Source organism: Musca autumnalis, unplaced genomic scaffold (assembly GCF_047663935.1).
Source record: "Musca autumnalis isolate F117 unplaced genomic scaffold, ASM4766393v1 scaffold_3, whole genome shotgun sequence".
NCBI classification, from domain to species: Eukaryota; Metazoa; Arthropoda; class Insecta; order Diptera; family Muscidae; genus Musca; species Musca autumnalis.
The window spans coordinates 50,047,197-50,061,432 of NW_027411866.1; the positions used below are offsets into that span (position 1 = coordinate 50,047,197).

Genomic DNA, 14,236 nt, shown 5'->3' on the forward strand with positions numbered 1-14,236 from the left:
AAACAATAAATTCAAAATTGCACTCACATGTAAGGTAAAGTCAACGAAATGTCTGAAATCTGGAGTTAACTTTATTGGGATAAACAAAACTTGGACCTAACTTGAACCTTTGGGTTGTTTGGGTTAATGTGTGGTTTTAAAATTCTTTTAGCCACTAGAACAGTAAGTTCGTAACGAGTTAAGCTCGTCCGGGGTGAACTTTGTATACCATCCACTATATTATGAATGAATTTATATAATTAGGGCAGAAAATGTAGATTACATTTTCCAAATACCAATGCGGTTTTATATGGGCTATATCCCATGTTGACAATATTAGGTGGAAATGATTTTTTGAGCACCATTATTTGCTATTATTTGGAGCTTCCAACAAATACCAAATAATAGCTAATTCGGTCGGAAGAATTCACATTACTTAAAGTCAAGAGGTACCGTTACACGTGGGTCTATGTCCACAATACCTATTTGTGCAGAAGTTGATGGGTCAGTGGAAACAATAACTGCCAATTTACAACCAATTTACACCGAAAATATAGAGACAAACTTCATAATATATGAATACGAAAACTCAATTAGCGGTGGAGAATTTTTTTTAGGTACTTGGAATCCAAATTGCAGCCATTGAAAAAAGTAGATAATGACTTCAAAATACCGGAAGTCAGATAATCTTATATATATAAAAAAGGATGATGTTAGTTACTACGCTTATAACTCAAGAACGGCTGAACTGATTTTGACAATTCGCACCAATTCGGAATGGTCTCATGGCAGAAAAGGATAAAACATAAAAAAATCGCGAAAATTTGCGAAAAATTTGCAAAAATATTTTTTCATGAAAGTTAATTTTTCCACAAATTTCTATCGAGATTCGCGTTGGAGTATACCTTGACACTTATTTGGACAGTTTTTCGTACGCCTATGTTTTGTCAATTTTTGAAAGTTGTATAGAATTTTGTATTCACAATCGTTCGTTCGCATTTATTTTCAAGCGTCTTTTTAGGAAATTAACAGCGAAAATGGTTAAAAGGAGAGGGCTTAGTTTAGAGTTTGTAAAGATTAGTAGTGGTTTCGGTCAGATGCCGATTGAAAAGATGAAGATGATAACGCCGAAAGTGGCTTCCACAGTTTTGAGGAAATAAGTACAAATCCACAAAGTTGGTGGGTTATTTGAAAAATCAAGAGCTCCGAGGTAATTTCATTGGAAGTGAGGTTGTGCCATCTATGTATACTTTTAGACTGTAACTAAAAACATCTTCGAAAGATCAACTTCCGATTTATGCGGTATAAAATTTACGCTGTACCAGATATATATTGATACTGTTCAGATCCTGTCATGATACTAAAAAGTTATATCCGCACTGAAAAGGTGTATGAATTCAATCAGTTTAGTTTCCGCAGAGCTGGAAGGCAATTACAAATGACCAAATACATACATATGTACACTGGTACTGTTGATACACTGTATGTATGTACATCGAAAAAGGATGATATTCAAAATTGGAAAGAAAAAAAAACAAGTAGTCGGAGGTACTGGAGATTGTTTTGGTCGAATTTTCTGACAAATATTCATTATCGGCCGACATAAGTAGGTAAATACTTATTAAACGTTAATAAGTTTGTGATATTAATGTGACTATGTTATTTACGTCGAAATTAAATATAGGGTGACCAAGTAATCGACAACAATCACGTGTTAGTGTGACAAGACTTCAAGCATCCGAAACACACAGAAAACGGCAACTAATAGAATAGCTCTGCTAACAAGGATCAATGTACCAAGTACTGGATAGTACAGTCTCAGTCAAAATTCAATTACAGCATTTGTCCGTGTTACCAGAGCCATTGCATCTAATTCCGAACTTGCAATGCAAGCAGAATTCGGGAGATCACGTTAAACAGAGAAGTCAGAAAAAAAAACCCTGACGAAGGTGGTTACCTGATAACGATAGGATCTTTCTGCTCAAAATAGGTTAATTGATTAAAACGCAAATTTAAATAAGCACTAAATTCAATTCAGCATTAAATTCAAATTCCTACGATCGCATTCCTTCCTACGAATTCAATTGAGTGAAATATCGTGTTCAGTGGTGAAAACAAGAATTGTAGAAAACCATCGATTATGAAACGATAGGGGCGTTATGATATTATTTTGCTTCAACTATGCTGCCGAATATTTTTATTTAAATCGCAAAATGTGTTGTTTGCTTAAAAAAATATATCTTTGTCCCGATTTACAGTTGCTAATTTTCTCGCAGCTATTGTCAGTTTATAGGAGAGAGAGTCGAAGAAAACAGAAACACTTTGGCTCTCAGTAACTTCTCTCTTCATCAAACTGACAATTGTCGAAAGTACAATTATCTAATGTCATCTGCTTCAAAGATCATCCTAAACAGTTCAAAACAAAGAGATATTTGCCACTAAACAAGGTGATAGCAATAATAGTATTATAGGTTTGAATCAAAGCCATCAAGTTCTGTACCTAACAAACTGCGAGACGAAGTTCGCCGGGTCTCCTAGTAATATATAATTGTTTCACAACATCCCAGAACGGAAAAGGTAGACTTCTCTCATATTAATAAGTGCACCCCGATTCAAATTAGCTCAATGATATGGGGCATACTGTTTATCGCCGAGTCCGAACGGCGTGTCTTAAGACATCACTTGTGGAGAAGTTTAAAATAGCTTAAATACTCAGGAAATTACACTGAGGGCTATTTTGCCATCGTTGAAAATTTGATGTTGCCTGGCCTGGGAATCGAACGGAAGACCACGATGGCATCCACCTGAAGTTAGGTATAACCATATATATGGGGGCTATTCCAAATCATGGACCTAGGTTCACAATTTTTGACGAAGAAATGCTTTAACCACTAAGAATCCTAAATGTAAAATTACAGCTAATTCGGTTTACAAATTTAGCTGAAATTCTCAAAATACCGAAAATCACAATTTTTTTGTAGGATTACTTTTTTAGCCACAGAAATGAACTGGTAAAAATTTCTTTTCGATTGGGCAATAATGTGGCCTTTAGAGCAATTTTCGGAAAAATACACCCATTGGCCCCATACACATTACTATGGAAACTTTAAGGCCCCAGTGTCACGTGTTAACATATTCCGATTCTGCTCAAGCTTTGGCAACTAAACATTTAAAGGGGTGCAGCCTTAAAACCCCGACATTGATTTTTTTCCCTTTGAGCTAAAACCATCCCAATGTGGACAATATTTGAGGCGCTCAGCGCCAAAACGGCCTAACCCACATGTAAAAAAATCAAACTGTTCATAAAGATTTAATCAGAACCTCTTTAAATACATACTAAAAAACTCCATATTGCGTTGTAGAACACTAGACTATACTACCTGCTAAAACAATGCAATATGGAGTTTTTTAATATTTATTTCAAAAGGTTCCGGTTAGTTCTATATAGCCACTTCGATTTTTTTGAGGCGCTGAGCGCCTCATTTGATAGAGAAGTTTCATGAATGCAGTGAACGTTACACAGAAAAAAATATTTCAAAAATGTTTACATATTTACATGTACAGGTACCTCACATAAGATACATGTGAAGTAGGGCTATAACCAAAAAAATCACGAAAACGCGTTTTTTTAGATCGATTCAGTGATTGCGATAACTAAAGCCCTTTTGATATTTTTTCTATTTAATTAAAATTTTAAATTTGTTTTGTTTAACTAAATATTTATAGAAAACAAATACGATACTCATAGGCAAAGTCATTAAAAACAGTCTGTAACTTTCGCGAATTCGTTGCAAATGACCACATATTCTCCTGTCCGATAGGTAAAATAAATATAAACATAAAATTCGCGAGATTACAAAGAAAAAATTGCAATATTGTCAAAGGTGCATTAAATGCTCTGAAATATCGCGATTTCATAACAAATTGGTCCAGAATGGTTTGATATTGATTTTAAATTAGATTAAAGCTATTAATAAGTTATTACGAAAAGCGTACATGTAATTATAACAAATAAAATTAAATAATGCATTACTCAACTTCAATGCATTTGGTGTGGAAACTTTTTTCGCGATAGAGAAAAAATGACACTGTATTTTATAGTAGTTTTTCATGCTCTACACGGGTATGCGGTGGTATTTTTGATATTTGCAAATATTGCAAAAAAGTTATAACCCTAATGTGCAGTTTGTTATATCCATCCGAAAGCCACTATTTTTTAAAAAATATGTAATATTTTCATGAGATGCAAAATCACTTTCCTATTTTTCCTTACATTCCCATTATTTACTTTCGTATTTTCTCTCTTGTTTGGTAAATGCTCTCAACTTTGTTCTCGGTTTTTTTTTGAATAGATAGTATAGAATATAAAAATAGGTAAAAAAACTTTTTAAGTTAAACGGTTTTATGTCAAACATACATTGCAATGTTTAAGATAAATGTACTAAAAACCAAAAAATAATAAAATAGATACGGTCGTGGGAATTATAAACATATACATAGACTAGACTAAAATAAAACCGTGGGGCACGTCAATTGTCTACAATCGTTGATTAAAATGTTTGTTTTGTAATGTTACACTATAATTAGGCAGTTGTTCAGCCGACAACGATGGACGTGTGATAAGTAGGGCTAAAATGTGGAAGCAAGCTAGCAAGCTCGATTGTAAGCGAGTTTTAGGGTTTCATAGTGGTGAGCGAGTAGTACTTTGTCGATTAAAGACAAACTACGAGCAGTGAAACGCTTCCTCGCCAGGCAGCAGTGTGAATGTCCAACGATAAACTAGTTGAAACATCTCTTTTATTTACATGGAGTGTATAACTATTGGAATTTCCATGAGCAAGAAATAGTAAGTAATTTCCTCACCGTCTGCGGGCCAACTGCCTAACGACGAATTAAACGATTCTTCTATCGCACATTAAGTCGATAATTTGTAGACAATTGACGTGCCCCACGGTTTTATTTTAGTCTAGTCTATGCATATGTTTATAATTCCCAAGACTGTATCTATTTTATTATTTTTTGGTTTTTAGTACATTTATCTTAAACATTGCAATGTATGTTTAACATAAAACCGTTTAACTTAAAAAGTTTTTTTTTACCTATTTTTATTTTCTAGTTTTTAGTTTTTATTCCGCATTCTGTTTAATTCGTTTATTGCTTCATTATTGCAAGGTTTCTTGCCCGTTAGTTTATTGCAGTCCAACTCCTCTATACGTAGTCCCTGCAAAGATCTTACTCTACTAAGAGCCACGTAGGCTTGACCTTCTTCAAACAGTTTCGCACCTAATTATACGACTGCGTGATCCACAGTGCTGCCCTGCATTTTATGTATAGTAGAAGCCCATGATAGTATTAAAAGCAACATTCTTCTTTCAGCCGTCCCGTAATTGTACTTAGCTGGAAACTGTATGGCTTTCGGGTGTATAAGATGTACTGTATAGTGCACTGTATTCTTCTTGTCAAGCCCTTTTATTTGATACCCATATTGGTGGGATTGATAAAAAATTGTTATCAGCCATTTGGTAGCGGCGGCCATCTTAGATTTCAATTTTGCATAGTAAATTGTATTCTACTTGTTGAGACCTTTCATTTGATACCCATTTTGAGGGGATTGAAAAAACCTACGTTATCCGCCATTTTGTAGCGGCCGCTATCTTGGATTACAATTTTTTATAGTATATTGTATTCTGCTTGTTGAGCCCTTTCATTTGATACCCATATTGATGGGATTGATAAAACCTACGTTATCCGCCATTTTGTAGCGGCCGCCATCTTGGATTTAAATTTTTTATAGTATATTGTATTCTGCTTGTTGAGCCCTTTCATTTGATACCCATATTGATGGGATTGATAAAACCTACGTTATCCGCCATCTTGGATTTCAATTTTTTATAGTATATTGTATTCTGCTTGTTGAGCCCTTTCATTTGATACCCATATTGATGGGATTGATAAAACCTACGTTATCCGCCATCTTGGATTTAAATTTTTTATAGTATATTGTGTTCTGCTTGTTGAGCCCTTTCATTTGATACCCATATTGATGGGATTGATAAAACCTACGTTATCCGCCATCTTGGATTTCAATTTTTTATAGTATATTGTATTCTGCTTGTTGAGCCCTTTCATTTGATACCCATATTGATGGGATTGATAAAACCTACGTTATCCGCCATTTTGTAGCGGCCGCCATCTTGGATTTCAATTTTTATAGTATATTGTATTCTGCTTGTTGAGCCCTTTCATTTGATACCCATATTGATGGGATTGATAAAACCTACGTTATCCGCCATTTTGTAGCGGCCGCCATCTTGGATTTCAATTTTTTATAGTATATTGTATTCTGCTTGCTGAGCACTTTCATTTGATACCCATATTGATGGGATTGATAAAACATACGTTATCCGCCATTTTGTAGCGGCCGCCATCTTGGATTTAAATTTTTTATAGTATATTGTTGTTGAGCTTGTTGAGCCCTTTCATTTGATACCCATATTGATGGGATTGATAAAACCTACGTTATCCGCCATTTTGTAGCGGCCGCCATCTTGAATTTATAATGATAATGAATAAATATAATTGTATTGTCACCAAAATCCAAAGTGTATACAAAATTTCAGATTAATCGGTTGACAGGAAGAGGGTGAAATTTGAATTACTAAATTTGACCCAAGAATAAATAATAAATAAAAAAAAAAACAAACGGGGTGAGCTAAATAAAACCATTTAATAAAAAACAAAAAACTCGTGATCAATTTAATTTCTCATAGTATATTTGGTGTCGACACGTTGTCGATAGGTATGATCCCGTTGCCCTAACAAATTTTACCACCATATATTCAAATATATTCTCCTTTTCTCTTCATAATTTAATTTGAATATTCCTAAATTAATACCAAACACTAAACTCAAAATTTTATACACAATATTACAATAACAGCACTAAATGTTGGGTTTTTGATGTTTTAGATCATTTTTGCCATCTTTTTTCATTTTCATTATTTGTAAATGTTTTTATTGTTGTTTTTCGGTTCGTTATGTGTCATCTTTACCTACTTATATAAACCTACGTTACATTAAATGTTGTAAACCTGGCCTGTGGTATGAAAAATATAAAAAAACCAAAAGAAACTCAATGTGTGTTTTTCTTATACTCCCCCACTTTCTCTCCATAAGTAGTTATACTCTCTTTCACAATTCGACTTCGCAAAATTTTCCAATGAAACCAAATGTTTTTTTTCAAATCTCGATGTTTAAAATAACAACTGCAACCCCCTAATCAATTTCGAAACTTGAAATGCATTTGATTACTAACTTTCATATGTTTATTTATATACTATGTATGTACGTAACTATTTATCTGTGTGTCTATATATCTCTCTACATGCAATGCATACATACTTATTTTCCTAATTGTCTATTTATAATCGTACATTTTTCTGCCATATCGTAATGTATTTTAGTGGTTTTTTCTTTATTTTCTTAATCGGTGTTTTTGAAAAAATGCTAAGGATATAACACTCCTTTTAATAGATTTTTTTCTTTTGTATTTTTTCTCACCCTCAAACAAATCCAGGATGAGTTTCATCCGTTCATTGAAGCCCTGTTGCCGTATGTCAAATCATTTTCGTATTCATGGTTTAATTTACAAGCTGCCAAGCGTAAATACTACAAAAAACATGAGAAGCGTATGTCCCTGGAGGAGGAGAGACATTGCAAGGATGAGTTACAGGTACGAGATGGGATAATTAAAACTGTTGTTTCTATAATTTTTTCTCACCTTTCATTCCAGAACGAAAAGGCTGAAGTCAAACAAAAATGGGCTTCTCGCTTGTTGGGTAAACTGCGCAAAGACATAACCCAAGAATGTCGCGAAGATTTCGTACAATCCATAACGGGCAAACGAAAATCAATATGTGTCCTCTCAAATCCCGACCAAAAGGGCAAAATGCGACGCATCGATTGTTTGCGTCAAGCCGATAAGGTATGGCGTTTGGATTTGGTTATGGTGATACTATTTAAGGCCATACCGCTGGAGAGCACAGATGGTGAACGCTTGGAAAAGAGTCCCGAGTGCATACACCCGGCCTTGTGTGTCAATCCGTATCACATTAATGTCTCTGTGCGGGAATTGGACTTATATTTGGCCAATTTCATAAACACCCATGACCCCTTGAGCAGTCCTTCACCCACATCACCGCCACCGGGCACTCCTTCAACACCATCACTGATGCTGTACAGTTCCGATCACAATGCCAGTACCAACAACAATAACAACAATTCGAATAGCAACAACAACAACAATGCCACAGACAATAAGAAACGCCTTGAAGAAGATCGCAAGAATAAAGGTATGTATCGGCAGGATGAAGAGGATCATGTGAAGTTTTCTTGTATCAAGGACACTAACAATTCAGATGTAGACAACACACCATTTGCAGGCTACAGTCACAATCCTTACAATGGTGTTGTGTGTAATGATATAATTTTGGCCACTGGTGTATTCTCTTCCAAGGAACTTTGGAAGTTATCAAAAGGTAATTCCTTGTTCTACTTTCTTTCTATCTTTTTGTTTGGGTAATGCTAGTCTAAGTCTTGATCTTCAATATGATAGCCCATGAAATTCTGTGAAATTAAGAGCGAAATAATTCTCTCGTTATAGCTTCCATTTTGGAAGAAACCACCAATGATCTCATCCAGGCTAGTTCGATTAAATTGGAGCATCCTGCGGCTGCCTATGAGTGCAATACATATCAGATGTCAGCCTCAGCTGCTCCTCTTGGGTCGGTAGTGGGTGGGGTGAATAGTGCGGGCATGGTGACCTCAGCTGATGGTCGTTCATCGGTCAGTGCATCCATGGTGTTGCCATCGGGTTATAGTAGTAAGTGGTGTCAAGTAGGTAAACGGAAACCAATTTTAATGCTTATTTATGTTTTGTTTTTGCTACAGTTGACTTTGTGGATCCACGCAGCAGCATGCATCTTTCGAATTCTTCTCTCTTGAGGGCTTCTTCGGCGGCCACTTGTAAAAGTGATCCCAATGGTTCGCCTCAGGATGGAAGCAGTTTCTCTGTGATATTAAGGCAAAATGAAGACAATGGCAGTAATGGTGGAGCTGCCTCAGCAAGCAATTCTGAAGATCCAGCTTTGCAACGCTACACACCAACAAGCAACCGTGTTCTACTGAGCATGGGTCAGATGAGACCGGGAGAAGGTATGTCTAAGCACTAAGCAAATTGGCTATTCATTATAAAAATTATTTTTGTTTTTCCTCCAGTTCTTATGCAGCACAATGTTAGCTCATCCCTGGTGCCAAATTCGGTGAGCCCTGCTCTATATTATCCCCAGCAGAATAGTCCCAGCTCCAATCCCAATGAATCAGCGGAAGAGGCCCATCATCAGCAGCAGCAACAACAACAGCATCACCACCATCATCAACAGCAGCAGCACCATCAACATCATCATCAACACCAACTGCATCAGGCCTCAGCTACACCCAAATATGCCACGGAATTGGTACAGCATGGCCAGGACATGTCGGAGTTTGTGGCCTACGTTTGCCAGGATACTGGGGGTATACATCCAGCCAATGCTGGAGATCCTTCCGATCTACATGTGCATCATCACCAAACGTCTTCCCATTTTCAATTGCAGCATGCCGCTGCCGCCGCTGCTGTGGGTCGTGGTCCCAAAATATCTGCCGTATCGGCTGCCGCAGCTGCAGCTCACTATCAGCAATACAGCACCATGTTGCCACCTCCACCACTACCGCCCATGGCTCGACCAGTGGCTATAATACGTTCAACGGGGGACTTGACAATGGTGGCCTCGCCACCAACTTCAACCGCCATATCACCACCACCACTGACGAGTGTATCCTCGGCTGGTGATTCGCCGCGTCATCATCACAGTCATCAGAGTTTACAGCATCATCCACATCACCATCATCACCACCACCATGGTCATACACAACATGGTCAACAGCAGCAGCAGCAACAACAACATCACCAACAACAACAGCAGCAGCAACAACAACACACAACTATTGATCACACCTCAAGCAGCAGTGGTCTCAGTTCAATGTCTTCTAAACTTACCAATACAACCGCCTCTACCAGTTCCGCCCAAGATACAACGGCTTCCAATACCACCATAACTGTGGGTAGTAGCAGCGCAAACAACAATTCCTCAGATTTGGTGGTAGCCTCAACAGCATCAGCTTCACCGCCTCCAGCACCCACACAATCACCGCATTCGCACATCATAGATGTGGCACGATGTAAAACATCGCCCACGTCATCGGCATCCGCGGTGGCGGTATCAACACCAACATCAGCCCTAACACGCATCTCGGCCCAGCCATATCCGAACACAAATGGTCGTGAATACTTTAATCATTTCCATACACAAACGACGCCGGTAAGTAGTAGAAGGGGCATGTTCAATTTAATGCTTTGATTTTTTTAAAACAATACGAAAATTAACTATGACTGACTATCGAATAAACTATCAAACAAATGTAGATTTAGATTAGCTTAGGTTTAAGGTTGTGCAGCGCATCTAATAGTTTAGTGACCACTTTAGCAACAGACAGAAGCGAGCAGGAAATATGCGAGGTGTATACAATGCCATTAAACAGCTTGGAGGCATGAACTCAGGCATTACTGATGTGATCAAATGCAAAAACGGAAATGAAATTCCATCCACAAAGGAGAAATAATCTCGCTGGAGAGCCTCAATGCCGGAAGCACTTCAAAATCCCTCCTGGAACTTTGGTTCATTGTGTTCATCCTGGATAGGTTTGAAGATGATAATGAGAGAGTTTTGTTGAACCGAAGATGAATCCGGAATATTGCTGCGTTGTTAATCCATGCTTTGTGCTAGAAGTAGATAGAGAGAAGTAAATTGAGCAATTATGTGTTTTTGCCATGTCATGTCATGTTAGGTGTTTGGCAAATTTAAAAAGGATAATGGGAACCATGTCTGATAGGAAGGTGAGAATGTACACATAGTTGTCGGTGTCTTCTTGTGTGCAACAAGGGGCACCTACGAAGTAAATGTTAGATCATCTCTATTTCTTCTGCATCTTCACATAATTTACAATAATCGACGCCACTGTCATCCCATCCTGACGTTAGAGAGCTAATGCTACAGTAACCCGTATTGAGTCCCAGTCATTTTCATCCCAAACATATCGAGTGAGAGAAAGAAAATTGATCTTCTATGAGAGAACAAAGCATATCGGTGGCCTAACATTTTCCTCAATTGGTAGATCGTTAGACTTTGAGCCACTTCGAGCTAGTTCCGCTGCTAATTCGTTTCCGCATAATATTACTATGAATTGGAATCCAGTAAAACTTAACGATATTTCGTATATCATACATAGTCTTTCTGCATCCTTTCTCCTATTCTACTGCTTTCCTGATAGCAAAAAATGTGCTTAAAAGATGCTAAAGCTATAATTGACATAAAATTATGATGTCTTCATCTATCCGGGTCTAAAAGCCGACCTCGCAGCCTTAAACTGGACCAGAATATCCAGAGGTTGAAGATTCAGCATCACTTTCAAAGTGACGCAGCCCTCACTTGGTAGTTTGGCAGTATTGTCTTATTCTCAATTGTCTGCCACCATAAAATGGGCAACGCCGCGGTCACATACAGCCGGATTTTGTCTTATGATATGAGCCCCCAACTTTTCCCAATGTAGTTCTTGCAGGAGTAGATTGCAATAAGACCTTTCTTCGCCCGTACCTTAGAATTCCTCAAGTCCCTAGATCGCGAATATAAATACAACGCGATGAAAAGATATTTTATTTAAACTCTAAGTGGTGGTGACCGAGAGTAAATTTACGTTCACGGGAGACCCATTGTCTTAATCCGACATACACACATTTATATATGGTGGTGTTTTTTTTTATTAAAATGTATAGAAATACCAAACACAAAAGCAACAACAGACGCGTAGATACATAAAAAATTTCAAATAAAAGAAAAAGTGTCACAATTTTAGAAAGAAAAAAAAAAACAAATAAAATCTATTAATTATAAAATATAAAAACATCGTTGAACGCTTCTCGTTAGTTGTAAAATAAAACACATTCTCCTCAAAATTGAAATCATCAACGGAAAATCGGCATCTGAAATCAAATTATTATATAATGTAATAAATAGGTAGATCCATATTTCAAATATATGCATGTATAGGTATTAAAAAGTATTAATATTATTACCAATATTAAATGCGATTTCTTCCATGTCCAATAAAATATTTCCATTCACCTTTTTGATTCAAATATAAAATTTCCAATTATAAAATGTATTGGGAATTTGATTTACTAAAAAGCTCAATTTTTTTAAGAAATCACAAACACTGATTTATTTTACCGTCTTTACTCAACGATTGTATTTAGAAAACTGAAGAAAAAAGAACAACATAATTCATACCATTTTTTCTTTTCCTCTTCGCTTACTACGTTGGTAAACAACAACCAAGCACGAAACACATGTGTTTGACCGCATAAAGCACTAACAAACAAAATTGTTTACCTTCCCTTCTTCGCTTCTGCGTCGTCTATTACACCATACACACAGCTCTTTATTATAAAACAGCATTCCGCAGCCCTGTTGTTACTCTCTTTGACAAAAATCCTCTATCCACCATAAAAAATATGTTCTAACATAAAAAATATGTTGGTACCCAAAAAAAAATAAAACTGAGATATCTTACAAAATGTTGCAAACATATATTTGTTTGGATCCAAACATATTTTTAACATACATATATTTTCCTGCGTGTACATGAGGAGGCAAAGTTTCTTCCAGTACAGCAACACAATGACATGGTCTCGTTGCAGTACTTGCTCGGCTGTTACCGGGATATTAGGATGGCACACACTAATAACCATCCTTGTCGGACTTTTATTAACCAGTTGATAAAATGATTGATAATAGATCGATAATTTTTAAACTGACTAAAAACTGGCTGAAAAGTTATCTAGAGATGAACCACTTTGAACAAAGTAAATCGAAAAGTTATCTAGAGATTAACCACTCGGAAAACAGAAACATGTACCTTCTGCAAAGTATTTGTGTTTGTCGAAAAAATAAGGCACAAATGTAAAAATAATTCGCACTTGCTTTTTCTTAATATTCTTCGTATAAATGCAGCATCCAGTTATAAAATACAGTGTTGATGGACTGAACATATTCGTACATATTACTCATATTATTCTGGAATTAAAAAGGAACACAAAGGAAATATACAATTTTGCCTCTTCTTCTCTCTAACAAAAAAGAGAGAGAGAGACAAAGAGAGGGAGAGAGAGAATATGAAAAGTCAAAAATAAAAAACACACAGAAACAAAAATTGTTTTTTTTCACATTATGTTTTAAACCGACTACAAATGGGCAAAAAAAAAGTTAGTTTATTATCAGTCGAAAAGTTATCTGGCGTTGGACAATACTGACTACTCAGGCGCTCATCGCCTTGTAAAATTAGTCAGTTGGCATAAGGGAAAATAATCGATAAAATGCCACTTATGTTTAAAAAAAGCTAGCTTTATGTGAGCTTTAAATCGGCCACAGTCCCTACAGGGATATGTTAATTCCAAAGTCGCAACACTACATTTTGCCTCAATAACAGAAAATTATTCACATATCGATGCCTTACTTCTTCGAACTCGTATCTTAAAATATAAAATTTTTCAGGGGAAATAAAAAACGATTCATTTTTATAATTTTTATCTCGGTTTTTCTAAGACGCGAGACCAAATTCATTGAAATTATGCATATTGGACGGTAGTGGAATAGTAACAACCAGACGGACATAACCGACATAAATTTAGAATTGTAAGAGTCAAGCATGATTTGTTTTGAGAAGTCAAAAACAGAACAAAAACTAAATATACCCCAACCATTTTAAAATGTTGTACAGAAAATACTTTCTATGGAGAACTAAAGAATTTTTGTTTCATAAAATTTCAGCTCTTGGGTTATACAACCATGTCCGGTGTTATCAGTCCAACAAATCTTAGCCTGTATTCATCAACAACGGGCGTTTCATCGCATCGCACAACACCAAGATCACGTTGGAATTCATCATTTCTCTCAATGGAAGATGATTTCAATATGATGTCCCATACACTGACAAGCACAAATCCGGAGGCAACACCGGTAATACTAATGGAAGACTGTGAGTATTGAAACCTTTTTTTGTTTTGCTTTCACCAAACAAAAATCCTAACCTTTTCTGTGTGTGT

At 36.4% G+C, this 14,236-nt stretch overlaps 1 protein-coding gene across 19 annotated transcripts in view; it reads left to right on the forward strand.

Annotated features, from left to right (window-relative positions):
• The window catches only part of NfI (Nuclear factor I), a 77,755-nt gene that overhangs the window by 40,863 nt on the left and 22,656 nt on the right, over window positions 1-14,236 (forward strand). For 12 of the 19 annotated variants that reach the window (XM_073975818.1, XM_073975826.1, XM_073975824.1 and 9 more), the window contains exons 4-9: window positions 7,556-7,711; window positions 7,772-8,516; window positions 8,642-8,860; window positions 8,929-9,192; window positions 9,256-10,397; window positions 13,962-14,169. In XM_073975818.1, coding sequence (XP_073831919.1) covers window positions 7,556-7,711; window positions 7,772-8,516; window positions 8,642-8,860; window positions 8,929-9,192; window positions 9,256-10,397; window positions 13,962-14,169 — 2,734 coding nt within the window. The remainder of the gene's footprint in view (window positions 1-7,555; window positions 7,712-7,771; window positions 8,517-8,641; window positions 8,861-8,928; window positions 9,193-9,255; window positions 10,398-13,961; window positions 14,170-14,236) is intronic. The other 7 variants (XM_073975830.1, XM_073975834.1, XM_073975829.1 and 4 more) reach the window with 1 other exon arrangement.